The 27,917-nt window shown below is 52.5% G+C and overlaps 8 protein-coding genes across 8 annotated transcripts; 4 read left to right on the forward strand and 4 right to left on the reverse strand.

The window, feature by feature from the left end:
* Positions 1-482: 482 nt before the first annotated feature.
* Positions 483-2,433, forward strand: COL26b_010672 (uncharacterized protein; the record flags this gene model as incomplete). Its single annotated transcript, XM_053183364.1, has 4 exons — positions 483-718; positions 782-1,489; positions 1,542-2,253; positions 2,314-2,433. The coding sequence occupies 4 exons, from the start codon at positions 483-485 to the stop codon at positions 2,431-2,433; spliced, it is 1,776 nt and encodes a 591-aa protein (XP_053032653.1).
* Positions 2,434-3,370: 937 nt separating this feature from the next.
* Positions 3,371-3,943, reverse strand: COL26b_010673 (uncharacterized protein; the record flags this gene model as incomplete). Its single annotated transcript, XM_053183365.1, has 2 exons — positions 3,371-3,776; positions 3,849-3,943. The coding sequence occupies 2 exons, from the start codon at positions 3,941-3,943 to the stop codon at positions 3,371-3,373; spliced, it is 501 nt and encodes a 166-aa protein (XP_053032654.1).
* A 5,677-nt stretch (positions 3,944-9,620) lies between these two features.
* Positions 9,621-14,588, reverse strand: COL26b_010674 (uncharacterized protein; the record flags this gene model as incomplete). Its single annotated transcript, XM_053183366.1, has 2 exons — positions 9,621-10,405; positions 10,598-14,588. 2 exons carry the CDS (start codon positions 14,586-14,588, stop codon positions 9,621-9,623), a joined length of 4,776 nt encoding a protein of 1,591 aa, XP_053032655.1.
* A 1,708-nt stretch (positions 14,589-16,296) lies between these two features.
* On the forward strand, positions 16,297-18,201 carry COL26b_010675 (uncharacterized protein; the record flags this gene model as incomplete). The annotated part of the gene is made up of 2 exons (XM_053183367.1): positions 16,297-16,607; positions 16,668-18,201. 2 exons carry the CDS (start codon positions 16,297-16,299, stop codon positions 18,199-18,201), a joined length of 1,845 nt encoding a protein of 614 aa, XP_053032656.1.
* A 1,826-nt stretch (positions 18,202-20,027) lies between these two features.
* On the forward strand, positions 20,028-21,016 carry COL26b_010676 (uncharacterized protein; the record flags this gene model as incomplete). Its single annotated transcript, XM_053183368.1, has 2 exons — positions 20,028-20,246; positions 20,333-21,016. 2 exons carry the CDS (start codon positions 20,028-20,030, stop codon positions 21,014-21,016), a joined length of 903 nt encoding a protein of 300 aa, XP_053032657.1.
* A 505-nt stretch (positions 21,017-21,521) lies between these two features.
* COL26b_010677 (uncharacterized protein) lies at positions 21,522-23,097 on the reverse strand (the record flags this gene model as incomplete). The annotated part of the gene is made up of 8 exons (XM_053183369.1): positions 21,522-21,639; positions 21,692-21,776; positions 21,828-22,097; positions 22,152-22,248; positions 22,311-22,440; positions 22,500-22,621; positions 22,676-22,773; positions 22,833-23,097. 8 exons carry the CDS (start codon positions 23,095-23,097, stop codon positions 21,522-21,524), a joined length of 1,185 nt encoding a protein of 394 aa, XP_053032658.1.
* Positions 23,098-24,193: 1,096 nt separating this feature from the next.
* On the forward strand, positions 24,194-26,157 carry COL26b_010678 (uncharacterized protein; the record flags this gene model as incomplete). The annotated part of the gene is made up of 7 exons (XM_053183370.1): positions 24,194-24,482; positions 24,536-24,820; positions 24,869-25,055; positions 25,111-25,415; positions 25,466-25,577; positions 25,630-25,969; positions 26,023-26,157. 7 exons carry the CDS (start codon positions 24,194-24,196, stop codon positions 26,155-26,157), a joined length of 1,653 nt encoding a protein of 550 aa, XP_053032659.1.
* Positions 26,158-26,413: 256 nt separating this feature from the next.
* On the reverse strand, positions 26,414-27,130 carry COL26b_010679 (uncharacterized protein; the record flags this gene model as incomplete). The annotated part of the gene is made up of 2 exons (XM_053183371.1): positions 26,414-26,932; positions 27,005-27,130. The coding sequence occupies 2 exons, from the start codon at positions 27,128-27,130 to the stop codon at positions 26,414-26,416; spliced, it is 645 nt and encodes a 214-aa protein (XP_053032660.1).
* Between the last annotated feature and the right edge of the window lie 787 nt (positions 27,131-27,917).

Here is a 27,917-nt window from a genome sequence, read left to right on the forward strand (position 1 = left end):
GGCCACTCTGTTAACCATGTGCGCTCGACATCGAAGCATCTTGTCAACCCGCACAAACCAATCACAACCAGCGCCCACCCCAAGGCAATCAATCAAGTTTGAGGCCCATAATTGACTTGATTGCCATATCGCGATGCCATAGTGCTCTCGCAACGTGCGTAAGGGGTCCTGGGTCTTGGGTCCGTACCCACCTCCAGGTGAGGCGAAGGTGCGTAGCAGAAAGTCTAAACGGCCGCTGAAGAAGCCTAGACAAATGACAGACGTCCTAGATTGCGGGAAAGCGGGTTGTTACCCCTGACTCGGTAAACTCTAACGGTTGCATCGGATGGTGGTAGGGATGGCCTAGATATCGGTAAATGCGCCGGTGGATGGGGGGGATTAGTGATAAATCCTGCTGTTGGGCACCGAGGGCTTTTGTTGTTTTATGAGAAAGGGCCCGGCTCAGAGATTCTCTCGTTTCTGCGGGTGTGGGACAAAGCATCATGGCTGCCTTCACTCGATGTGCGACCTTTTTTCTCCTCGCCGGCGCAAGTCTGGCAGCGCAGACGAGGAGATACAACTTCACCATCACTAACAAGTGGGACACCGGGGATGGCCATGGCAGGCCTGTCTTTGCCATCAACAATGAGACACCCGGCCCGCTCATTGTAGCGGATGAGGGAGATGAGATTGAGGTATTTCTTGACAACCAATTGGCGTTCGAGACAACTATGCACTGGTAAGTTGTTGAAGTTCTCACGGATCTTGATTTCGCAAAGGACTGTGGTTTAACACTGAGTAGGCATGGAATCTACCAAATTGACAAGCCTTGGAATGACGGAGTTCCGGGAGTGACCCAGTATTCCATTCAACCACGCGACACCTACACGTATCGCTTCACCGTTCAGCAACAATATGGGAGCTACTTCTACCATGGTCACTTTGGACCAGCCTTCGCAGATGGCATGCGAGGTCCCATCTGGATTGCACCTGCACCATGGAGACCAAGACCCTATGAGCTCATCTCGTCGTCGCCCTCAGACATTGAAGGCATGAAGCTTGCGGAGAAGAATCCTCACCACGTCGTTATCAGCGATTGGAACGCTGAGCCGATGGACATCCTCCTGATTATGTACCGCGATACTGGCGTAGTTCCGTGGTGCAGCAACTCGATTGTTTTGAATGGCAAAGGCCGAACCACATGCCACTCAAAAGAGTTGCTGGAGTCTGTCGGTGGGCCTAACCGGGACTCTTTGGGCTGCCTCCCGCAGGATCGACAAGCAGAGTTCACAAACCCGCAGGTTTGCCAGGAGACATTTGCTGATCTCGAAGTCTTCGAGGCAAAGCCTGGTGAGGAGTGGATGTGGATCAACTGGATTCACTCTGGGGCGCATCACGAGCTGCAGATTAGCGTCGACGAGCATGAGTTCTACGTCGTCGCGGCAGATGGAGAGTTTGTTCACCCGCAAAAGGTTCATGCTGCCAATTGCAATCTTGGTGAGCGCATTAGGTATGCAAACTTCCATGAATGCTTCACAATCGCAAGAGCTGACAGAAAATAGCATTCTCATTCGCTTGAACCAGAAGCCTGGCGACTACGCCATCAGAGTCACCTCACTCCGGAGAGAGCAGATCATTCAAGGCCTCGGCATTCTTCGATACCCTGGGCAGAATGCCGAAGGCAAGCAAAAGGTGCCTGAGACTAAGCCATGGGTTCATCTCAACGGAACGCTCATCTCGCCGTCTTCGGTGTACATGGACGAGACGAAGCTCGCCCCTTACCCTGCCCGCCCCCCGCCAGCCAAGTCCGACAACACCGTCAGGTTCTTTGTCAACATGACGGGCCCCAGCAGCTGGGCACTGAACATCGGGCCTCATCAGGCATTCCGCCAGCAACTGCCGCCCCTGCTGTGGGACGAGGAGTCCCGTGGTGTAACGACATATGGCGATGATGTACACGGGGGCTCATTGCTCAATGGCACCGTGGTCGATATCATCTTCGAGAACGGTGCCAATGTCACTTCGCAGCACCCCTTCCATAAGCATAACAACAAGGCCTTCATCATCGGCACCGGTAGTGGCGGCTTCCCCTGGGCCACTGTCGAAGACGCTATCCGAGATGGAGGTATGGCGAAACACTTTAACCTAATTGATCCTCCCAATCGTGATGGCTGCAGATTGGGCAACAGCACCGGTGACTGGACGGTTATTCGATACGAGATCTCTTTCCCTGCGGCGAGCATGCTTCATTGCCATATGATCCACCATTTCGCCGTAAGTGCCTCATCTGCCTCGCTAATAATGAAACTGTCCACAGGTGCTAACATGAATCAGGCCGGACAGCAGGTTGTCCTCCTAGAAGGCGTTGAGAGCATGGCCAAGATTCCCGCAGAGATGAAGGACAGAGTGCACTCAGATTTCCGGGCCCCTCTTCGTTACGGCCCGTTGGACTAGACACCAAAACAAAGACAAGCTCACGTCAACCGAAGGAAAAAAAGAGCAAACTTTCAATACGCGCAGAGTTTTCATGATGGTGGTGGCCCGTACTCTGTTACATCGCCTCGCCTAGGCAGACCATCTCAGGATTGGTGCGTGGGTTAGGTTAAGACACCCGGACTCCGACCGCGCCGCGTGGTGGGCAGAAGTTTGAGTTTACCGCGGTGTTACAAATGTGATTTAGCCGCGGTGCAGTAGGGAAGAAGCCTGATTTGACGTCTTTAATGGAACGATTTACGACAGTCTAAAACATTTCAGCTGGCCTTCTTACGTATTCTCGAAGCCCCTGCCTCCCCCACGGGCCACGACTAAGAAATATTGAAGGAACCCTATCCCCAGCCGCTCCCGAAACCTAGTGCGGATAAACGTCTAATGATTCAAGGAAAAACAGGACACGGTAGTGTCTCTAACCCCCAGGTTCGATGCTTGGTTGACTCGATGAAAATGCCTGTGGCCTAGAATCTCTAGTCGATACATTCTGGATGGCACGGTCGCCTTGAACAGATAATTGCCTATAAGCCTCTGCAGCAATGGAATTATCACAGGAGTCAGGAGAAACTCCAAGCATTCCGATATGGTGAGCCAGACGGGTCGCTAGTTGTATCTTTGCAACACCCCTTCAGTGCGATTGCTCAACTCTCGCGGGCATCGACGATCTATGAGGCTAGGTATTTTTGAAATGTTTCATGCCTCAAGGCCAAGAAAACCTGTGAAGCCGGCACAAATTCCCGAATGGGAAGTGATACCTCGGCTGCATTGTTTCGGTTGTTGTTCAGTTCTTTAGGTTAGGTTTAGGACTTAAAGTCCGACTCCCTCGTACAGAGCTTCATCAGACTGCAAGGAACATACTTTTGTTCTACTACATAGCTCAACACGTCTCAGATTCCCAGCATACTCATTCTTCCATCGATGACTCGGAACGCTTCCTGACCTTTTCGATAATCGGCGTCAACGGGTTGTTTTTCACCCACTCGGGTAGTTCAAGAATGTCGGTATCCTCCACTGTAGTGCTTGGCTTACAGAGGTAGTCCATGTATTCCCCAGCTTGCTCCGACTCCCAAGCAAACCCTGAATTCTTTGCTGCGATGGCAAATGCATCTAGCTTGATCACAGGCTTCTTGATCATTGCGTCAGCGCCGCGTTCTAATAGGAACTCAGTAACATCCCACATTTGGTACTCGACAGCGGCCGTTAATGGCGTGCCTGCACCAAACGTGACGGAATTGACATCCGTTCCGTAGCGTATCAGCAAAGCCATGAACTTGCGCCAATCAAGGTCAGTGTCTTCTGTTTCTCCTTGGCTGTCTGCTGGAGCGTAAGAAACAAGACGTTGGTGTCGAAGACGCACTACCCGCTGTAGTGGTCGAGCATACTGTGGGTTGGCCCCATGTTCGAGTAGCATCTTAACGACATTGAACTTTCCTTTCTCGACGGCGTGATCCAGAGCCAACCCCGATGTCCGGTCCATGGGGGGCGCTGCCTTGTATCCCCAACTGAAGATCCGATTATCTAGAAACCTTCCTAGATCTGGATCGGCACCATTCTCCAAGAGCAGTCGAGTTATTCCCTCGTTATCGAGACAGTGCGTTAGAGACACGCCGAACGAGCCATTATCGCTGGGAATTTGCTGGTTAGGATGGTATCCGTGCTGGATGCATAACTCAAGAATGGGAAATGAGCGCAGGCGGCATGCGTGAATTATGACTGCGGCGTGAGGACGCGCTCCAGCTTCGAGTAGATATTGCACTACGTCAGGCTGGTTGCCCTTCGCAGCGCAAGCCAGACCATTCTGCATGCTGATGGGTGAAAGCAACCCCTCAGAGACCCGTCGATGGACCTCATCCATGGAACCTTCCTCACATGCCATCAAAAAAGGCCTTAGATCCATGTTGGGGTGATGGCATGGCCTCTTTGTGTCGAGCCAATGGCTCGATTTCGGGAGTGGTGATGGCAAAGGTGGCAAGTTGAGATCTTTGAAGTATCCTTCGAGTTCACGGCGGAGGGGCAGCCGTTTAGCCTCCCATCGCTCTTCTTTCCGAGACAGCATTCCCTCCATGATCTCTTCATCTTCTTGGCCCCAGTCTGTACCAGTTTGCCTGCGCTTGACGAGTTGGTCAAGACGAGCCTCTTCCTCTTCGTCATGTTCCAAAACGGTTTGAACAAATGCCGTGAAAGCTTCGCGAGTGTACTTTCTAGTAGGAGGGTTACCGCGGCGGGGTTGGCGATGACGCGAGTAATACATGTGCGGTGGCTGAATTAACTGGATGGGATTTTCGTTACTTTCATTCTGCCTTCTGCAAAGGTCGGGCGTCTCTGTGGAATTTCTATCACATCTTTGACCACATGTTTGCCAAGAATTCAGGATCATCAGCCGAAATGAAGTTAATGTTGGTCGTTGACAAACATTTCAAAGGTACCAAGGGACGTGCACAGATCCCGGCACAATCATCGTCGAATCAACTTCCCGAGTTAGTTGCATGTTGCGTTTGCCCCGTTCCGCGCCCCCGACTTGCAGATTTGTGCCAGGGCAGACAGCAGCTAAAGGCTGCCAAAGTCGGGCAACTTTGATACGGAGAGCACCGCCCTCCTTTCTGCTTCGCTACCGCGCTTACGCTGCTGTTTGACCCAAACGAAAGACGGCAGTCGCGATTCACACCAGAATCCTCTTTCGAGCTCTCGATTACTTTGAGTGCAAGCATGCCAGGCCTTAAGACCCTTTTGAAAGAACTCGGATTCAGCGCTAGGCATTTATGCGACGTCCCATCGCAACTATGAATGTGCCTTTCTGTTGATCTATAGGTCACTGACACAGGGATGCATGTCGAGCTTTCATGAGAATGTTGTGGATGGCGTTGCCTTCAGACTCAACGTTGACTTTTAGGCGGCTGTATGCAACTCTCATTCTTCGATTCAAGCCTTCAGCTCAATCACAGAGACCCAGTTCCACATGAATCTACTCAGACGTACAAATGCCTCAGAGCAGTCCACAGGGACGACATGACTGCAGGTTATGACACAGCATCATGCGTGAAACACATGGGAGAGAACTAGGTTTGCGCGGGCTCCGTGGGATTATAAAAGCTGCGCCCACACTACGACTCAGATGCGCCTCTGTACGGGGAAGAAGGTTTGGGAGAGAGTGGGATCAAATGTAAGCATGCTCGCTCGCATATGCTGTGCTAGATTCCACATCTGCCCCCCAATAAATCTATTGAGCGAAAAACGGCTGTCTCGGGCCAATATTGTGGTCAGTCTAGCGCTACAAGCAGCCATAGAAAGTGAGAGGAGTATGAGTCGAGGACGATCATGATTTTCCGTCCGTAAGATCTAAAACCGAATAAGAGACTCAAAGGGGCCCAGTAACAATCCATCATCAAAAGAGTGATGAAATTTGCGCATGCGGGTGTGTCTCATATTGGCCGAATGTAAGACGGGTGGATCAGCGATTGATGGTGCCTTGAGGCTTCTGAGAGGCCGCTTTAGGTAATCGGTGAAAACCAGACAAGACGGATGCGTCCCAATCTCGCACTGACTTTCCGGTCTCATGATATCATCTCAAAGGAACACTCAAAGCTTCATCGGCGAAATGCAGTCTAGCATAGCAGCGATGAAAAGCGACACCATGACATGTCGACATCTTGGGATGTAAGCGTGGAAGGGTCTCGCCCGACACCCCGACGTGCTGGGCAGATCTTGATCGTACTTTTTGCGGATATATCGAAATTTATGCACGAGTGTCTCATTTCACCTCAGTTGTGATAGTAAACGGCACGACCTTTTGCCTGCTGGCAATGCCATCATGAGACCCTCAACCACGCATAATTACCACATACGACCATACCCATTGGAAAACTCGGGATCCCGTCCGCTCTCCCATAGATAAGCCAATGAGGGCTGGAGTAGTAGTCGGGTCGGTGACGACCGGCGAATGCCCGGTGTTGTATGTTATTTTTGTGTTTTGCCGTCTGGTAGCGAGTATCGTGATGGCGGTTGGTGACGAGCAGCTTGGCCCAGCAAAGCTACTGTGTGTGGTCAAGACAATGATGGTTATCGGTTCATGATTTGTCAAATCCACTCGTAGGCTCACGCCGAAACACGAACGCGCCAGAAGGTTATAGATCGACATCAAGTCGATGACAACTGCCCAGCATATCGGAGGTGATCTACTTTCCAGACATACGACTTCTCAGTGGCATGAGACCTCATAAGATGGACAGCATCGACCCTGATTTTAACAGCTTCGACCCTTTTGCGCCTTCCCGCTGCCCCTTCCGTCGGCCCGTGGCATGGTTCTCAGCCAGTGGTATCTCGGGCCAGCCACACATTTTGCACCCGAGACACGAGACAGCACTAAACTCAGCGCAGCTGTCCTTACGTCCGACTACAGACCCTGAAGATGATCTTCCTCTGACATTGACCGTTTCCGAAGACCTCTGACGTCCAGACCTAACCCTGTGTAACCTGCAGTGGCGCTTACCATCACTCGCTCCGCTGTAGCATGTCTTGGCGATCGGGATTCTCCTCGTTAATTGACATCAACGGAAAGAAGGTCATCTGATCCCCGCCTGCATACGGTAAAGATCTCACAACTTCGATATAGGAACGTCCGTGATCTTCCTGCATTTAAATTGTGGCCATGGCGCCTTCTGCGACTGCACAATAGCCACCGGTCGCGGGATTCGACCTCGACAAATCATGGAGGTACATCATCGAATCAACGACGAGCTTCTGAAGCTCATTCTGACAAAACTCCACCGTCTGGAGAATCGTTTCACAGATATTGACAGCCGTCTGAGTACGATCGAGTTCTCCATTGTTCCGGCACCCCGCAGCAGCACTCCTATTGCCAGCAGCGTAGTATCCCCTCGCTGCTCTTGCCATATCCCTCAGCCCGTCTTCCAAAGTTTTCAAGTAGACTGGGAGAGACATGCTACACCTTCAGCTTACAAAGCGTCCGTCGACAAACTTCGACACCGATTTGGGCTCGATGAACAGTCACAGCACGCCCCCGAAGACATAGGCGTGGCAAGTACATGCGATAGCCGCAGCGAAATGGGGACCGGCGATGTCTTCGTCAACAACTACGACAACTACTCCATGTCTATCTATCCGTCACGGCCGGGATCCACCTGCAACTTCGGATATCGTGTCAGCGATCCCAGAGACCTCCGAGATCTTCGAGACCTTAGTTTTAGAGACCTCAGAGATCTCAGGGACTTAAGGGAATTCAGAGATCTACGAGGCATGAGAGAACTGAGGGAGTTGCGACAGCAATTCGATATTCCGGAACTCCCATCATGGAGATACGAAGATATGCCAATTGCGGAAGAATGCATCAACAGCACTCGTCCCAGCAGTCGCAGGACAAGCATCAGCTCACCTTACCGCACCTTCTCGACTCGCAAAAGTACTTCAAGCACTGCGAGGACATCCATGATGTCTGCAAGCATCGGAAGGCCCTCCACCTCGGGCTCAATCAGCAAGATCAAAGGTTCTATCAAGCGGGTGAGAGCCGCCAGCGTCCCAAGGCAGAGACACAGACCTGCGACTCGAGAAACATACAACACAAGCGCAAACCATACCAAAGATGATTTGGCTATCCGGCAGCCGCGCTCTACAGTGCAAGAGCAAGATCCTGAGCGTTTCACTATTACAATGCAAAAGAGTGCGAAAGCATGCATTTTCTTCGTGCCGAACATGATCTCAGGCCTTGGGAAAAGAATGATGAATCAACAATTGAAGATGCTCGATACCACTGCTTAATTATTTCCTTTGTTAATGGTTGCTGGTCAGTCAAATGTAATCCAACAATACTCCTAATTAGATAATGTCTGCGAGACCTGGTCCGAACAATAATATTAATGATTTAATGAAGTCTGAATTATCAATGTTATCCCATAACACTTAGTACGATTGTGGCAACCTTGTCAGGCATGCTCATGAAAGGACTGTGAGACCCAGGTAGTCTGTGCTTTTTGACGGCGATTCCCTCGTCTTCTACCTTCTTGATCATCATCTCTTGAACGACGGTAGGCAGAGCTTGATCGTTTTCACAAATGATGTAGGTCAGCGGGACTACCCTCCAGGCTGCTTTGGAGCAGGAGATTGGTGTGTATTGAGCCTTGTGTCCGTGAGTAACCATCAAATCCTTAGCTGCCTCTGCTTCCTCGATCGGGATGTCGTTGTACAACAAGCCAATGGGGTCGGTCCAAGTCATTGTGCCATCAGGTTGTGGGAGAAGAAATGGTGGCAGTGAACCGCCAAATATCCCTGCAAGCGAGGTGTTCTCAGGGGGTATGAAAGCCGTCATGTAAATGATGTCGGCCACTCCCCCTTTACTGGAGTCGGGTGTGATGGCAAAATCAGCCAAAGCTGCCGTTGCGATAACTCCCCCATAAGAGTGGGCAATGACTGTGAGATGGGTCCCAGCTAAAGCTTCCCTCTCAACGATACTCCTGATCGAATTGACGTCATCTTCAAGTGTTTTGTTGGGTGGAACGGCGTTGTTGTTCGTTGGCAGCTGTTCACAAATGACTCTAACGCCCCCAGTCTCAAGTCGATCGATCAGTTTCTGGTAGTGCTGTGGGACATGCCAAGCTCCCGTGACCAACAGAACAGCCTTCGATGGCGTCGGCATGATGGAGACTTTCGAAGGGACGAAGAGGAACGTGTGTGAGTTGAGACGAGGGCAACGTCGAATGTCACTGTAGCATCTACCCCACGTACTTATATCTTCGTCTCCTTTCAAAAGTTGCTGCCTGGTCACACCGCCTTTGACATAATAACTTGAAACGTTTCGATTTGAATCGTCGAATGGACTAAGCCAGTAATGTCTTCAGCTCAGACGACGGCGCGCTCAGCTTGGCTAAGAAACGGGCTAGCTTGCTGACTTTGGCAGTCCTGGGGCTTGGAAATTTAGCCATTTGGCTTATATGTTTCAAGCCTCAAGGCAAAGCTGAGATAGAGAAAGGAATTTTGCATCTTTCATTTATTCTCGAGGACAAATTGCATGTGAGGGTTTGCGGCTTCATTGCTCAGCTGAAATGCATGCACTGTTTCTGTATTGCACTTTTGGTAAGAGTGCCAACAAAAGCAAGAGGCCCAAGCCATAATCAACTGTCTAAAAAAGCTTGAATAATGCAGTGTTACTCAACATCCTCCTTACTGTCGCTGTCGTCCGTCTCAATTTTGACCCAATCGAGTCCCCCTCCTCTCGTGAACCAATCATCATTGCCAGCCTTCTTGAATCCGTCCACAATCTCCATGGCGCTGGTCCGGAACTCTTCGATGGGAGATTCTGCCCATTCGCTCAGCATGGCCTTCAGACCAGCTACAACATCCGGGTCCTTGGCAACAAATGGGCGCCCCTTGTCCAGCAGGAACGCTGCAAGCTCAACCCGGAGCTGATCTGGCAAGGAAGGACTGTCAAGATCGACGCCGTTAAGACTACCCAAGCGATTAGCTAGGTGAAACATGCGGCGCCTCCGATCGCGACAGGGTTTCATGGACTTCGTTTTGAAGTACTCCCACTTCTTGTGGTACGGTCCCTTCATTTGTGCCAACTCCTCGATTAGTCGCATGACGTCTTTCATGAAGATTTCCTCCTCGTCATCATTCACTGGGAACACGACCAAGGCCGACTTCAACCGGAAGGTGTCCGGGAGTCTGGCCGGCTCACGTTTGAGGTCCTTTTGCCATTCCAGAGTCCGCAACTTGGCGATTTTGGCGATGACCTCCTCGAGTATAGGCAGTGTAATAAGCTTCCAGCGTGCTAGTGATTCGACATTGTCTTCATTGTTCTCCATCGGGGTCATGCTTCGGAAGACTTCTTCGAGGAAGTCAACATCGCCGCTCCTGACGAGGGAGTCAAAGAGTTCTCGTGCAAACTGTTGAAGAACTTCCACCGTAACGTAGCCTGAGGAGTCGGGCGCTGTTCGGTTGATGGGATGATGCATTCGGGTTAGCAGGGAAAAAGCCCCAGTCTGCCGTAATACTGCAGTATCTTTGCCAAATGCGGAAAGCCAATGCTCTCCAGCGTTAGATTCCGAAAGTCCTGTATCCCTTCTGACTTTCTTGCTGATGGCAGCTATACCCGGCGGCGGGCAGATTTGCGTCAACACACTGTCCATGATCATCCCAAAGACAGAATGTGTGAGGAATTCCGGATTTCTTCCGAACAACGCAAGCATCCCCGCATCCACAGGTGTATTGAACAGCTTCTCCTCGGTGGATAGAGTGAGGTTGTGTTTCTTGAGAAAGAGTTCCAGCCATTGACGGTGATTCTTCGCGGACTCTTCGATCACCCGCAAAGACAAGGCGACCATCTTCTTCCTCATATCCAAATCGTCTATGAAACGATAGTCCCAGGTTGCAAAGATCTGACGGACAACATTGTCCCCTGAGATGGCCGACACTGTCGGCAGCGGCTCACCAGCTTCCACCTCCTCCCAAGATGCCCAGGCAGGGCCGCGCTCATTGAAGCCTGCAGCTAGTGGCAGGGCATGCTTCTCAAGTAAAATCAGGATGTTATCCTTTACGTCAGAAGCAGCGCTTGACCCCAGCGCACCATACAAGCTCTCGATGATGGCAACACGAATGTCAATGTGACGAGCTTTGTCAAGCAGATGCGAGAGAATAGTAAGCGAGGTCCTCGGGTCCAAGAAAGGAGAGTCGCTGAGGAGCTTGGCGAGCATCTTCACAGTTGTAACCTTTACCAAAGGAGTCTTTCTGTCGCTGCCACCTGTATCCTGCTCGGCCTCTTCCTTGTTCCTCACATCCTGCTGGCCAAGCTTGCTAAATATTCCATCTGCAATGGACAGCAAGAACGTCTTCGTGTCTGTCGGCGAAAGCTTGGAGAACAGCCCCTTGTTCAACAGCTCTCGGTGCCAAGCGCTATCATCGGGCCTACCTAGGACGATCTTCTGGATCAATGGGAGAGCTAAGGATGGCCGATCACTACCAGCCAGCCTACTCACAAGCCGCATAGCCAAATCCATTGGTTTTACTGCATTGGGATGAAAGCTCTCTTTCTCCTCGACGTCCTGAAGAACAGACTGTGCTACTTCGGCCACAAGTGAAACAGGTGCGAACATGACGAGGTCGATGCTGCCGTCGTAGACCTCAAAGTCATAGGACCCGACGTTATCCAGCCAGTCTTGGTCCAAGAACATTGCTGGGAAGCGGACGATATCCTTGGAGGGGAAACTGGATTTCAGTATTGAACTGTCTGCCCCTTCACGGGTGTTGAGATAGAGTAAAAGGGCGACAGCGTATGCGTCTTTCGTTGTCCAGGAAACGGGCAAGTCGCCTTTCATGGGCCAGAAGTTCCATGTATGGGTAGGCGGTTCCAGCCAGACGCCATCATCCCATGGCGACTGATTGTCGATAATAGTAGGTGCGAACCAAGGACCTCCGTGATTAATCATCTGGGTGACAATAGTAGCAGGAATCTCTCGTCCATTATTAGGACCTTTGTCCCACAGGATTCCGTCTGATTGCAGATAAGGATTCCATTCGGTCGGCAAATCGGGATCATCGACATCAGGAAGAACCGGCTCCAGACGTCCGGGGACTTCGGATTCCACGTCCAAGGGCAGCTTCACATTTGCCCGACTGCTGAAAGTGTAAGACCAATAGTCTAGGGACTCTGACTTGGTCATATGATCCCCAGAGAGATTATCAACTGCGTGGCGCCATGCCTTTCGAATACGCGTATCTCTCTCAGAAGCATCGGACGCGGTGTTGACATAGGTCTTCAAAGCATAGCAGTAGTCCTCAATACAGGGGCCTATTGCATCTCGTAACGCTGTGTCAGTTGGTGGTTCTCGGAGGAGGATGTCCGGTGTACCGAACACAACAGCCTCGATTCTTGCACACACGTAGGGGAGATCTATCGCGCTCGCCACCTCACGGGGACAAAGATATTGCACTGGCAGCCCTCGAGGCCAAGGCGTTTCCAAGTCATGGACTGCTGGAAAGTGGCGGGGCCGGTATTCCTTCCACAATTTGTCCCGTTCTTGGGCAAGGATGTCCAGGAATCTCGCCGAGTGTGGTCGCAAGTTGTTGGCGAAGTCGAAGTCAATGCTGTGAATGAGACCCTTGATTTCGCGAGGGTAGAGCCGTTCCATATTGGGCTGCAGTAGGTACCTTTCTGCCTCAATCAGGAACTCTATCGTTGGCTTCCAAAGAAAGTCGAATACCTCATCGTCGCTCAAGGAATGAGGTGCTCTCTGGAGTTTGTTGGCGCGGACAAGCCGCCTCTCAATGACCTTTTCTGGGAACGAGGTGATGCAACTCCAGTCATATTGCTGAAAGCTGGGCTCTCGGAGGGCCATCACAGCTGTCTCGAGCAATTGCATCAAGATTCTGTTGCCAGACTCAACGCTCTGCTTGATGCCAGTCTTCGGGTTTTCAAGGCGGAAAGGGAATGAGGGAATACCGCTGAGCAAGTCGGTAGCTTCGATGGTCGGAAAGTTGTTGTATGAGTAGAGCTGCTTCACGGCGTTTGGATCCTTGTTGAAACGACGAGCCCAGACAATGGTGTCCGCAAAGACATCGAAAGAACCCGTCGCGACACTGAGATTGAGGGCGATCGTGGCCCATCCTTGTCGAAAGACCCAGTCTCGGGCCCTGGCGGCATTGTCCTTGCAGTCTTGCAATCTTTGCTTGACAAGGCTTGATGTCTTCGAACCGGAGCTGTTTGCTTCCCTTGATGACGCATGTACAAGAGAAGCCTCGAGTATATATGGGTCACCTTTGTCGGTCTCTGGTTCCCGCGCAGACTCAACGATGGAGCATCTATACAGCGAAGAGCAGACGAGAAATTGGGACTCCGGAAAGGTTGAGATGAGTTTTCGGAAGAGACGGAGAGATGCATCCGCATCGTCGTCAGCGAATGCAGTGAACAGATCTACAGGCCAAGGGCCCTTCAGCTTCTTGAAAGAGGCCTTGGATACGTCTGCGTCCTCCTCAATATCGAAACTATGGTATGTGGAGCTTTGGATCGTGAGTCGGAACAGTCGGTACGAAACAGCCGGGTGGACGGATTGAACCATGTCGGTGACATTTTTGGCGGACTTGAAGTAGGATTGGTAGACCAGCCCAATCAACTTGACAAGGTGTCGCTGGATCCTCGGCCTGGTACTGCGAGCGTGCTCCCAGAATTTGACGACATTGAGCAATACCCCGTTTGGTTCGACGTTGAGATACTCCGTCAGGTCAGAGTGCTTCTCGAAAATCGCGACGAGATCCTCTAATATCTCCAAAGCCAGGTTCTTCTCAGTCGATGACCGACGACGATGCAGAGGCTTGGTGATGTCCTCGGCTAGTTTAACGAAGTCGTCTGGCTTCATCGGCAGGGGCCCATCGGCTTCGAGGACTTTGGAGAGAACATCCTTAGCGAAGCCCGGGTTGTTATTGACCAACTGTTTCCAAGCATTGAAGTCAACTTCGTCAGTCTCCACTGAAAGCAAAGTGTCCAGAAACCTCGTCTCATAGAGTGCAGAATGAGCGCGCAGAATAATTGCCTTTTGTCTCTGTGACCACGACGGACGACTTTCCTCATGCTCAGCCACCTTCTTTGTCGTGCAGGCAGGCAGGATACGCTTGTAGCACATCTGCAATGGCCGGGGATCCGGGTTCTCTTGGCTTAACAGGAGTTCGACAAGCTCAGTCAATCTAGCGTGTCTCTCAGGACGGCTGCCGCACAGTGAGGCAGTCTTGGCGAGGCCGTTGCACAAATGCTTGATCTCATCGGTGCTGAGATTGCTCATGAGTGCCGCGATGCCAGGGGTGCCACCAGCAACATTCCAAATCTCATCCATCGTCACGGCCGACCGCGTAGCCTTGACGAAGGTCTTGATCGCGGTCTTCCTCTCGAGAAGACATTCGGACTGTTGTAGTCCGGCGACGGTAGATCTCGCATCGCGATGGAGGGGAGTCCATAGGGCGAAAACGGCATGGGGAATTGAGCCCTGCGCAACAGCGTCATGTAACTGGGTTGTGATGGGCGCAGGGTCGGTGGTGCTAGCACGCACACCGCGCAGGTATTGGGCAACTTCAGCCGGCGTGCCGGACCGAAGAGCGACATGATCTAGGGGTAATGCCGTTGTCATGTTGTAGACGGCCAGATGGGACTTGGCTGGATTCATGAAATTCAGACGGTGATTCGATGTGGCTCAACTTTGGCCAGAGCCCGCCAAAAGGCGGTCGGTGATGATGAAAGATCGAGCGCGCGATGAATACTGAGACCGGGCTCGGAAAGAGGAAATGAGGTAGAAATACACTATTTGTGTGAAAAAGAAAAGACAGATGACAGACATCGATGTTGGGCGTACATGTTTTCTTAATAACTTATGAAAAGTCGTAAGAGAGCGAGGCCAATCCTACATGAAGCTGAGGCCGCGCAGCTCAGCCCTCAGAGGAGTCTACTGCATCGGCGGCATAATCAGCTACTAGCTGCTGTGCCTGCGACGGAGGGCCGCTGACGTCGATGTTCATCGTCGGTAAATTCAAGGCCAATCAAGCTGTACCTATCCGTAGGAGTATCGAAGCTGTTCCACTCGTAATCCGCGCCTTTGATGTTCATTCGCTTGTTCGGTTAGTCTCAATAATAAGCGTAAGAACTCCGACGGAGAGAGCTGCTGAAGCTTACAGGCCGCCGCCGTCTCACTGCAGCAGAAAAGCTCCCCCCGAGCTTCCCCCATCTTATGACCCCTGGCTCACCTCCACTCTCTTGAACGAACACCCCCAGAGACCGCCAGGAGACTGACCGAATGCGTTATGTAATCTGTCCTATGCCAAGGGACTTCCAAGGATGACTAAGACTGTTCTGCCGGGAAACGGGGCGATGGCTGAATGCTGATTCGTGCCCTCACTCCTGTTCCCCAATCATTCCGGCTTCACACGAGTCACACAGCAGCTGAGCAGCCTCTCCCCCCTGCGCCTCGTCAGTCAATCAAGTCAACATCTCGTCAATCGAGGGTCCCAATGTTCTAACACTTCCTTCAACAGCGGAGCTGTCTGCTCTAGGGGCAGCGTGTCTATATCATCTCTAACGATTGATATCATCAAGTATCTCGACCGAAACCACCAAACGTCTCCCGTCAAGCGTGAATCGCGTGCTTCCCACACTCCCTTCACCTTGGCCCCGTTCGTTTGCTGGTCCCTCACCGAGATCGCCGTAGTGCACCCGGCTCCTCACAAAGCCCCCTCACCTGGATGGAGGATCCTCAATCGCAACGTCCAAAGCAGGCCGCCTGTCTGGTCTGCCGCCGAAGCAAGATCAAGTGCGACTACTCACCGCATGAGAACAAATGCAAGAGGTGCATTCAGCTCGATTCTGAGTGCATACGGCCTACATTCCATGCCGGAAGACAGAAAGGCATCAAGAAGTAAGGCCCCCAGCCGCCCGCTCGGGTCCATCTACCTATCCATCCAGATGGATGGACACCATTGCGACCGAGACACCCCCCAAAATAAACACCACCCCCATCCATCCCCCACCCATCCAGTCATTCCATGTGTGTCCCCCCTTATTGACTAGTGGCGGCACGCAACAGCAAGCGAAAGGGTCTGGATAAAGCTCTCTACCAGATAGAGCAGGCCATCAAACGATCCCGAACAGGAGAACAGAATTCCGAAGATGACAAGGCCATCGGCAATCTCCAGGCACTCCTGGAGGGCTCTCGAAATGCTCGGTCAACTACCGCCTCCTCACACTTAAGACGGGGGTCGTCTCATTTCAACAGTCCTGACCAACAACCCGACCTCTCGTCTGACGATGATGATGAACTGGATAACACTCCAGACAGCAACACTTACATGAGTTTGCACCATCACAATGAAGAGAGCTTGGCCATCGACGATGCCGAGAATCCGCTCCAGTTGCTGGCGCGCGCCTCCAACCTGCAGCTGTCACCGAAGCCCATCACCGGCCTTTCACCGAAGCAGCCCGGCCCTCGTGTCAGTCGCAAGAAGCAACAGCAGCAGCAACAGGTTGACCAGCCCGAAGAGGATCTAGAGATGCAGTCATTCTTCACCTCCGTCCGCGTCAACCTCGACGTTGGCGACGACATCGACCCAATCACCATGGGTCTTGTGACCGAAGAAGAGGCAGAATCGCTATTCGTATTGTAAGTCAGGGCCTTTGTGTTATGTTGAATGTCACTCACCACATTGCTCAGCTTTCACAGCAAGCTTGCTCATACCCGCTGGGGTCTTGACCCAAAGATTTACACGCCCGGGTTCACTCGAGCTCGATCTGCCTTCCTCTGCACCTCCATCATGGCAGCGTCTGCTCTGTTCCTCCCCTCCGCCGGAGCATTGTCCAAGAGACTTTCGAACCACTGCAAGACCTTGGGTCAACGAGTTCTCATCAAGCGTCACAAGTCTGTCGAAATCGTTCTCGCCTTCATGGTCAACGTCCCGTGGATGTTCCCGGGACAGCATAGTACCGACGACGAGACGTGCTGGTATGTCAACATGGCCGCCACCATTGCCATCGACCTATCTCTTCACAAGCTCTTGGTACCAATGGAGATTCTCGGCTCCGGTTCGAACATGGCATTGACTCGCGGCGAATGTCTCGATCCTCGCACCGCTCTTGCAATGGATGGCTTCAGCCAGATTGAACACACGTCCGATCTAGGCCAACGACTTCTCCGGCGCCGCGAGCGTTGCTGGATTGCCTTGTTCGTTCTTGAGAGAGGCATGTCGCTAGCACGCGGCCGCCCTTACACTGTTCCGATTACTCGAATCATCAAGGACTGCGATCAATGGCACAGATCCAGTATCGCAGACCCCATGGATGGCCACCTTGTATCGATGGCCGTACTCCGACGAGACCTCGACGGCTTGCTCGCTACAGTCCGCGCCTTGTGTGATGGATCGCAAGGCATATCCACTGATGGTGGGCTCATCGCGCAGTCCATTCAGAGCGCCATCGAGAGATTCTTCGACCAATGGCTTACTGAATGGGGCTTCTCCATCGGCACTGGCCCGCAGCGTCGTTTGCCCCCTTATGTCGAAATCCTCGTCACCCATACCCGGCTGTCGACCTATGGAGGCGTCATCAATCATCCGACGGCCCCCATGGAAGTCCGACAGTTCTTCCGCACGGCCGGCCTATCATCCGCCGTAACGGTAATGCGCGCAGCCATCCAGGGAGAGGCTCAGCTGCAGTCAATCCCCAACAACACTACAATCATGGTCTCATTTGCCGCTTGCTTTGCGCTGACTCTGAGCGCCTATGCAACAGGCAGCTCGAATCTAGCGCCGAGTATCAGGAATCTCATCGAAGAGACAGCAGACGTTTTGGAACGCATTGGATCAGCCACAAACCACAGAAATGGTTTGTCTACCTTATACGGGAAATATCTTCGACACATTGTAAAACAGGCCGCTGTGGCTACAGATGGTCAACCCCAAGCTGCCATACATCACGAGGCAGCCCCTCGGCGCGCCAGTCAACTCAGCACGCCGTCCTCCGCTGTCGCGGCATCACCTCACATCAACTCAATGGGGTTGCCGGTCTCCCAGCCTCCTTACATGGAGTCCCAGCTATGGCCAGGGACTCTCCAGTTCTCAACCATGTCCGACGACCAGATTGCCGAAGTCCTCAACCAGCCCGGTAACGAGTTCGACCCCTCGTTTGCAGGTTTGTCCTGGGACGATATGAACAACTTCGACTGGCTGAGCTGGCCCAATCTGACGGAATTTGGTTTCTAAATCTAGCACACGCCTGAGATTCAGGCTCATCACGCTTTCATTGTCTCCACTGGGGCTGCGAGTTGCCATTGGGTCAACTTCCTCAGCTGCTCCATGAACACAAACGTTAACACGGTGTTTGGCCTACGAAACACGATTAGCCAATGCTTTCACATCTCTTGTCTTCCTTTCGACTCACGTCAGTCTAAGCCACGCCGGTGTCCACCCCTTCATGAGGAACCTAGGGCCCTCCTCCCGGAGACCAGTCCGCACAATATGAAGCAAGGACTGCAACACGATCAGCATCACGCTTCACTCCAGTACATGGAGTCAGTCTCACGCTTCCGCCAGGCCCGCTCGCGGCGGCGCTCTGGATTCTACTCTTCAGCACATCGGCAGGAGCGCAAATAGTTGTCGCCGCAGTTCCGGCAAAGAGGGATGCCACGGCGTGGGTTTTGATATCATCCTTCATTTCTGTCTTTGCCAATAGGTATCGTTTTGCGGTTGAATATCTGTCTGTTGTTAGCTCTGTATTTGCCAGCCCACCGCTCGTGGTCGTCCACTCGTTTAGTACTCACGTGGCGATTTGTCCCACGTCTACATCCTGTTAGCTCAAATCTACACACTCATTTGGCTCAAACATCGTGAACATACTCATAAGAACACTGCGTACGACGTTGGCCGAGATGCCTCTGCCAAACGTTGCGATCCCCTCTTCCCTTCCGATCCGGTAGAGGCCCTCAGCGGCGTTCGAGTACCCGAATCTTTCGCTAGCGGTCTTTGCGCCATCGGCGCACATCCTAACAAGTACAACCTGCAGTCTCATCAGCTACACCACTCGAGTCATTCGTACTCGCAGCTACTGACCTCGGCCGGGTTGCCAACTAGCCCAGCCATGCCACCGGCCAACCCGGCGCACGTTATCGTCATAGCCGTTGATAGCTTCTCCTTCCCCGTGTATTGTTTTGCTGATTGCGCAAAGTAGTTATAAAGGCCGAATCGAGCGGTGGAGTATGTCGTTTGTCGAAAGATCGATGCAGAAAGACCGGACCACAGAGAGAATATTCCTGGCACCAGTCAGCGATTCAGTCTTCTCCATCATCAGTGGGCACCAACCATCTCTTGCAGCGAAGCGATACATTGCCCGGAACATGGACTCCCTTGACTTCAACACCTGCATGCGACTAATCCGGTCAGCTTTTGTTGAGCGTTAGACATCCAGCAAAACTCACTATTTAGTTTGATCGAGAGGGTGAGCTATGATCATACGGTCAGCGCAAGGCGTTGAGGACAATCAAGTCAAAACTCACTGAAGCAAACAGCCATTGAGGCCGCTGCGCCTCTATTCGCAAGTCAGTCATATCACAGCTACATTTAGTCTGCCAACTTACCCCAGCCAGAACGGCTCCTTTTGCTTGTTACCAGTCATCGTGAGAATGCGATATCGAGACCCAAACAGTTTCCATGTCCATTTCCAGGAAATGCGGTCCGCGGATATGCTCTTTTGATAAGTAGCACCAATACCATGTCATCACAGCCCCTGTCTTAGTCCATCCCACGCGATAGCATAGCCCAAAGATACGCGCCGGCCTCTCATCCATCCTCCGACGCCCACGGAAACCAAAAGTAGCCCCGGCGACCTCTCGGCAACTCGGCGCAATGTTGGTTGCAAAGACCCACGGCCGACCTCGCTGACATCACATGGGAGCTCGCGCCATCGGAAACACTTCTGAGTCCGAGTCGCCGGCGCATCTTTTGTCTTCCGACCGCGGAACCTCCCCCACCAATTCCGTTCTGGAACCAGAAAAAACCACTTTACCACCCGCAATCACCCTCTGGCCTTCCCGATGGATGATGCGAATGCGAGAAAACCGCAACAGACCGACGATCGCAAAGAAGAAAACACCATGTCGAAGCTCTCTCCGTCTCTGAAGGCTCTCATCAACGCGCCCTTTGCGCGCCCGGGGCAGGCTGCTGCGCCGTCGCACATTCGTGAGGTCTACCAGACGATCGCAAAGGGTGCCGCGGAGAAGAACGTCGGCGCAAAGCCGTGGCTTGCCATCTCGGTATGTCACTGCATCAGGGATTCAATTGAAATTGTCAATTGAGTTCCATGCACATGAAGGGATCCCAGACTAACCCAGTATCCTAGGCCGCGACGACTTTTACTCTTAACTCCCCCGAATCTCTTGAATCCCTCTACAGCGTCGCTTCCAACAGCGGCCGCCCCGACAAGCGCGAAACAGCCGAGTTCATCCGCGAGATCGGATTAAAGTGCATCAGCTTCAACGGGATCCCGCGCACCATCAACTGCCTGAATGCGTTCTACGCCAGCCTCCCGAAAGACGTTACCTCGCAACTGGAGACAAAGCCGACACGCGCACCCACTACCGAGAACCTCGGCGAGATCACAGGGCGCGGCCAGGGGCTCTGGGACTCAGTATACGCACCGTTTGAAGTCAAGCTCTACGAGAAGCTTGCGCAGTCGCATCCCGACTTGCCAGTCCACATTCTCAACAGCCACTACGCGGGTCTGCTGTCTGATCCCAAAGAGCGAGGGGGTCTTGCGACCACTGGCAGAGTCTTGACTTCTATTGTCGCTATTTCATGCTTGAGAGCGCAAACAGGCGTCGGTCCGCAAGTTTTGTCGCACGTCTTTGGATTGAGAAAGGCTTTCGAGGACGGCACGTTCAAGGCAGACAACCAGGAGGACATCCAGGGCGCGCAATGGCTGGCGAGCGACGAGGGCAGCGAGTGGATTCTGAAGTCGGTCGACAGCATTACAAAGGCCATCGGAGGCTCAAACTTTGCTCCAGCCCGTCAGTCCAAGTTGTAAAGAAGAGGATAAAATATTGTAAAATAATCAGCGGGGGCTACAGACCCAAAACGCGCCTAGGATCATGTTATTGAATGTCTATGCAGAGCCTCAGAGTGAAGTTGACATCCCATCTATCAGCATCTTCGGCCAATCATACTATAAGAATAATGCACACAGTTAAGATGACGCAGAAATGCCTACTTAATGGTGAGGCCATGCTTTACCTCCAGTCTTTCGAGGCCTAAAGCTGCTTGGCAAGTCTATTTTTATGTTAAAAAGAGGATCTATCTAGATGAGAAGAGAAAGTGGCCGTGTATGTTGAATATGGCAATCAAAGTTCGTGTTGGTTGAGCAAAACAATAGGAAAACTCCGTCTAGAACCTAATCAAGGTCATGGCATAAAGGATAGGTTGAGGCCGTAGTAGAATCGTGATCATTATACCATATCCCTTTTAGTATTGAGCGTGTACAACTCTATGTATTCCCAAAAATGCTGATTCCCTTATCTATTGCTGATGAGGGTTTACAGGACCATCTTGAACTCAGGCTCTCTATCGTCGCCCGTGCCGATGAACTGGTCGTACTTGCCCGCAGCCTTGTCGCGGTTAATCTTGGAACACCAAAGAACATTCAGTAGTGTGCTGTAAAGATTATCAGTGAGGGAACCTTAGGATTAAATCGAGGTAGACTTACGCAACCCAAGCATAGCAAAGCAGTCCCAAGATGATGGTGTGACCCTTGTGATAGTATGGGCCTTGGGTGCTGGGATAGATGAAGGCTTTTTCAGATGTTAGCGCAAGCTCTAAGTCGGGGGATGGCGGGGACTTACTCGCAACAAAGCCTCCGCAGTTCGCGATTGCCAACTGCAAAGCCGACGTAGTTGCCCGCTTGTAGTGCCCGGCCGAGTTGTTCGAGTTCCAACTCAGAACGCACGGGACTGCACTGTACATTCCAATGGCCATGAGACAGGTCATTGCAAATCTTGTTTGGGGCGCAGTCACGTTGCCGATGACGGCGTAGCCAATGACCGAAATCGGCAGGACGGCGAGCATGAGCGGGCCGCGCACCCGTAGACGATCCGACAAGAACGCAACAAGAACTTCGAGCCAAGTTAGAGAAGCTCCAATACGACCGCTGTTAAAATAGAACTTACCTGTCACGGGAGTAGCAACAGCGTAGGGGATAACGGACCACAGCTGAGACTGGTTGGCGTTTGAGGCGATGTGGAGGTCATTGATGATGGTAGGGAGCTATGTTCAAGCCCGTCAACACGTGTTGATCACCCCTGAGAAGTTCAAGCGACAAGACTTACGAACAGGCCAAAAGAGTACAGGCCTGAGAGGATTGCAAAGTAAGCAGTCGAACTCAACCAGACTTGAAGGTTCAGAACGCCGCGACCAACTTCCGACCATCGAAACTTCTCCTCTCGCTCACTGGCCTGACTAAGAAGTTTGTCAGCAACCATTGGGAATAATTGAGAAGCAGCTTTTATTACTTGAACCTGTACCCGGCGTGGCCTTGAAGTCTGACCAAGGCCCATTCTCGCTCTTCGGGCGTAAGAATCTTTGCAGTTGCGAGGTTGTTCGGCAGACCGAAAGCGGCGATGGTTCCACACACAACTGTCTTCATCCAATGTTAGTAAAGCTTAATTGTTATCGTATGTACAGGAAAACTCACGATGAGGCCTTCGATGATGAATATCCATCTCCAACCCTCAAGATTTCCACTCGGGCCGATGGCAGAAAGTCCTCTTGCAAGAAGACCACCAAATGCGCCTGCGCCAATGTGTTAGTGGGCTCCTGAAGAAGTCGATGCGTAGGCAAAAATGACTGACCCGACAAAGACGCTGCGGTGTAGAAAATGCCGATTCTAAGAGCGAGTTCTCCACGGGTGTAAAGACCGGACAGGTACAGAACCATTCCAGGTAGCAGGCCTCCTTCACACATCCCGAGAACGGCGCGGACGGCGACAAAACTTCCGTAACTACGGACGAAACCGAGGCACATGGTAACAATACCCCATGCGATGGTCAGGAACGGAAGCCAGATTCTTGGCGAGACCTTCTTCAGGACGAGATTGCTTGGCAGTTCGCTAGACATGCATTAGCGGTTGGTACGTGGAGACAGGGCGTCCATTCACAAAGTCGGAGTGACTATGGACGACAGCAATAACATGCCTGGCAATGTAAGTCGCGTAGAAGACAGCCAAGCCCTGGTTGTATTGGATGTTGTTGATGCCAAGGTCCTCTTCGAGACCAATGATCTTCGCGTTACCGACGTTGGTTCGATCGAGAAAGGAGCACAGGAACAGCAAGGCCAGAAGAGGCAGAACCCTGGTAGCCACAGACATGTTAGTTGATGTTCATCCCATCAAGGTTCGTTGATGGAAATCCGCTTGCCTTGTATCGACTTTGAAGAGCAAGGTCCTCGTCAGATGGGCTTGACGCTCCGCGTCAGCAGCCACCTGGCTTTCGGTGTGCTCGACCTTCGGGTCCATGTCGTACTCCTTGGAGTTACGAGTCATCTTGTTGATAAACGGGATGAAAATGGCAAAGACCTTAAACCAGGACACGAGACGGTATCGCTCTCAGGACAAACGACAACGTGAGAAACAAGAACGACGAGAACCTCAACAATGTGCCAAGCATAGACAAGGCTTGGAAAGTCTTGGGGACCCTCCCCCGTTTTTGAAGTCCATCTTCCCCAGACCCCAAATCTGCGGGGGCGGACGTACCCTACGGGAACGCGAACTATGCTTACCATCCCCAACCCTTCCTTACTATCCCCAGATTATCCATCTAGGAAGGTAGGTCAAGCTAGCCGTTAGCCGTATCGCGCCAATGAAAGCGGCTTTGTTTGACTCGCTGACCCGGAGCCTACTTCTGGCCGCCGAGAACCCCAACAGATGCCGGGGATAACCCCGGTCTGCAGACGTCAGCGTCCCTCGGGCTCTCCCCCTCATGCCGAACCCCCGGTCAGCGCGAAGTTGGAGACGGGATGGCGTCGGCGTGCAGAAGAACGCCCGATCGGCTCCGCCCAGGAGCTCGTCAAAAAGATGAGGTCGCGCCCACCTAACCCGAGCCCAGAAATGCTACCGACAAGCGGACCTGGATCTTTTCTTATCTGTCGTTCTTGCAGCTGGTGTCTCAGTGTCGCAAGTTTGAGATTTCGTTGAGGACAGAAACACAGATTCAAAATGCCTTCACTTACACGCCAATTGCGCCCAAGGGTGGTTATCCGCGCCACGGCCGCTCTCTCTGCGGTACCATCTATCTGCGCGCAACCTCAGCGCTTCCCCCGCGCAAAGGTCATTGGAGCGGTGAGCTGTCGAGCTCTTACGACAACATCAATTCGAAGATCTGCGAAGGCGCCGAGTGTCAAGAGAGGCGGTTCAAAGCTCTATGCTTCCGCGGACGAAGCTGTCGCGGACATCAAGAGCGGATCAACGATTCTCAGTTCTGGCTTCGGACTTTGCGGTGTTGCTGGTGAGTGCGAGCGCAATGAAGCGACTGTCTGGCATTACTGACATGAATCGAAGACACTCTGATTGCCGCGCTGAACCGCAGGGGACCCGAGAACCTTCACTCTTTGACAGCAGTCTCGAATAATGCCGGAATTGAGGGAAAGGGTGGCTTGGCTATCCTCACAAAGTCTGGTCAAGTCAACAACCTCATTCTCTCATTTCTTGGAGCCAACAAGGCTCTTGAAAAGGCATACTTGACAGGAAAGATTGGCATCGAGCTGTGTCCCCAGGGCACCCTCGCTGAGAGAATCCGTGCTGGTGGTGCTGGCATTCCCGCGTTCTTCACGCCCACTGGTGCACGTAGGTAGATCGCCGACGCCTGTTTGGTCATATGGCTGACTCTTCTAGACTCGTTGGTCCAGACTGGTGACATCCCCGTTAGACTTGATGCGTCAGGCGCCGTTACGGAACGTGGCAGGACGAGAGAGACAAGGGAATTCAATGGCAAGACTTACCTCATGGAGACTGCTTTGACCGGAGATGTCGCCATTTTGAGGGCATGGAAGGCCGACACGGCTGGAAACTGCGTCTTCAGGTAGGCTTTGTGAATTCAACCAGATAAAACTTGAGCTAACCTAAGCAACCTGCAGATACACCACGAAGGCATTTGGCCCCATCATGGCAAAGGCCGCGACCGTCACTATCGTCGAAGCAGAGCACATCGTTGAAGCTGGTGAGATCGATGCCAACGATGTCGACCTCCCCGGTATTTTCGTCGACCGAATCGTTCCCGCGACCGCCGAGAAGAACATTGAGATCCTGAAGCTGAGAGCCGAGGATGGCGAGGGCGAGAACCTGTCCAAGGCCAAGAACGAGGCCCAGGAACGCCGCAACCGTATCGCCAGGCGAGCGGCCAAGGAGCTGAAGGAGGGTTTCTACGTCAACCTTGGTGTTGGTAAGTTAGCCTGTCCACCAAACCATGAAAAGTGTCGCTGACAATCGCAGGCATTCCCACTCTCGCTCCCTCTTTCCTGCCTGCTGAGCGCAAGGTCTGGATCCAGTCCGAGAACGGTATTCTCGGCATGGGTCCCTACCCCACGAAAGACGAGGTCGACCCGTAAGTGGCGTCATTCTGAATAACAGTGGGCTAAGGCTGACATCATTGAAAGTGATATCGTCAACGCTGGCAAGGAGACCGTCACCCTCGTGCCCGGAGCCTCAACCTTTGACAGCGCCGAGTCTTTCGGCATGATCCGCGGCGGCCACGTGGACGTCTCCATTCTCGGAGCGTTGCAGGTCAGCGCCATTGGTGACTTGGCCAACTACATGATCCCCGGAAAGGTGTTCAAGGGTATGGGTGGTGCCATGGACTTGGTTTCCAACCCGGATAACACCAAGATTGTTGTCGCGACAGAGCATGTTGCCAAAGATGGGTCTTCGAAGATTGTGCAGGACTGCAGCCTGCCTCTGACTGGTGCTCGCGTGGTTAGCACTATTATTACCGATTTGGTGAGTCGTGAATAAAGATGTTGTGCTGTGAGTAGTTGCTAACATATCTACAGTGTGTTTTCGAGGTCGATCGCAAGAATGGGGGATTGACCCTGACTGAAGTTGCGCCGGGCGTTGACGTCGAAGAGGTACGGGCGAAGACGGATGCCTCGTTCAAGGTCGCAAAGAACCTAGAGACAATGGAGTGAACAGTAATTGTATAAAAACGTTAGACATTATCCGAGATACCAGTTAGAAGTAATGCGACATGAAAGTAACAAAATCATTGAAGTTTATGTTGAAGTATGAACCATAATAATACATTAACACCTATGTGCATCCAAATACATGAAGTCCAAATTGTCATAAGCTCGTGCAGGATTTCAGGGTATCGTCCAAATTGTGGCGTTCCGACAGCTTCGCATACCGATTACGTCGTGATTGATAGGAGACAAGGAAACGCGCTTAGTCACTGCTGGAGCTGGAGCTTCCGCTGAGACCGCGCTTGTGGTGCTTGTCCTTCTTGTGCTTCTTCTCCTTCTTGTGCTTCTTGCCGGCGTGCTCTAACATGTTGGCACCCACTGCGCCGGCAATAGCACCACCAAGAGTACCGAGCAGGCCGCCTCCGGCCTTGTGCGCAGCCCATCCGGCAGCTCCGCCGCCGACTAGTGTCGCGCCAAGGCCACGCTCGCCATCAGGGCCGACAGGCCCATCAGGGCCGACAGGCCCATTGGGGTCGTACTGGCCTGGACCGCCCTGTTGTCCATAGCCTTGCTGGCCGTGTTGTTGCTGACCATATTGCTGTTGTTGAGGGTAGGGAGAGTGACCGCGGTTGTCATGTCCAGAGTAACCCTGGTTGTGGCCTTGACCCTGGGCGTAAGTGGGCTGTTGGGGGCCGCCGTATCCGTGCTGCTGGGGAGCGTTGTAGCCACCGCCCTGCTGGTACGGTGAGTGCGACTGTTGAGGGTAACCGCCTTGCTGCTGCTGTTGCATAAAATGTCAGCATGCGCCAAAAGATGATTTGCTTCAAGATAGTATGGATTGTTGGTATCTTACCTGAGGAGCGTAGCTTGGCTGCTGGGGATATCCACCCTGTTGGCCGTAGCCCTGCTGCTGCTGGTAGCCCTGGTTGTAGCCCTGCTGGCCGTGGCCGCTGTTGCCGTAGTAGTCGTTCGAAGACATAATACTGTGGAAGATGTTTGATCAAGTGTTTAGATGATTTTGAGGTCGAATATCGATATGGATCGGAAGCGCTGAAGAGTCGAAGGCTTGATTATGATGATGATGTCTCCCAAGTCAGCAGAGGGGGAAACAGCTGAGCTTTAAAAGGCGCCAAACATAAGGCGGGATTCAACAGGAGCTAGCGTAGAAACGGAGCTCGCGGAGATTGCCAAGGAGGGGCCAGAATGCATGCAGAACGGGAGAATGCTTCTCACCCTCCGCTGAGAGCAGTGCCCCGTTTCCGCTGCCCCTCATCGCTCTGTTACTCTGTCACTTGCAGGTGGCGCAGTGACTGCGCGGGGTGCTTTGCCAGCCATGGCTGGGGACTTTGGTGTGTGCCAGCCACGGTCGCTTAGCTGATTCGATGGGAAACTTAGCAGTCTTAGCCACCCAGATGACGCGACTTGCAAAGCCACTCGCTTTCGGCTTCTCGCGTCCGAGACGGCAAATCCAGGAACTCCCGCCTCAACCGTGTCTTCGCTGGCTGGCATCATTCTTGTAAATGTTACTCGTCTATGAGTCTTTGCACTGTAGAAGCCGTTTTCGTTAGACATTGTTCCACGAACGTAGCCACATGCCAGCTACCAGCTACATTGCTGAATGTTTCATGGCGCAACGGCTAGCCAAGTGTCCCGGTGATCACCAAACGTTCGGACGAACCACTGACCAGTGGCCTGTCACTGCCACTCAGCCGGTCGGTCGCATCAGCAGCCCGAGCCAAGATCAGCGAGCACATGGTACCCGGAGG

This window comes from Colletotrichum chrysophilum (genome assembly GCF_026319265.1).
Source record: "Colletotrichum chrysophilum strain AFK26 chromosome Unknown scaffold_118, whole genome shotgun sequence".
NCBI classification, from domain to species: Eukaryota; Fungi; Ascomycota; class Sordariomycetes; order Glomerellales; family Glomerellaceae; genus Colletotrichum; species Colletotrichum chrysophilum.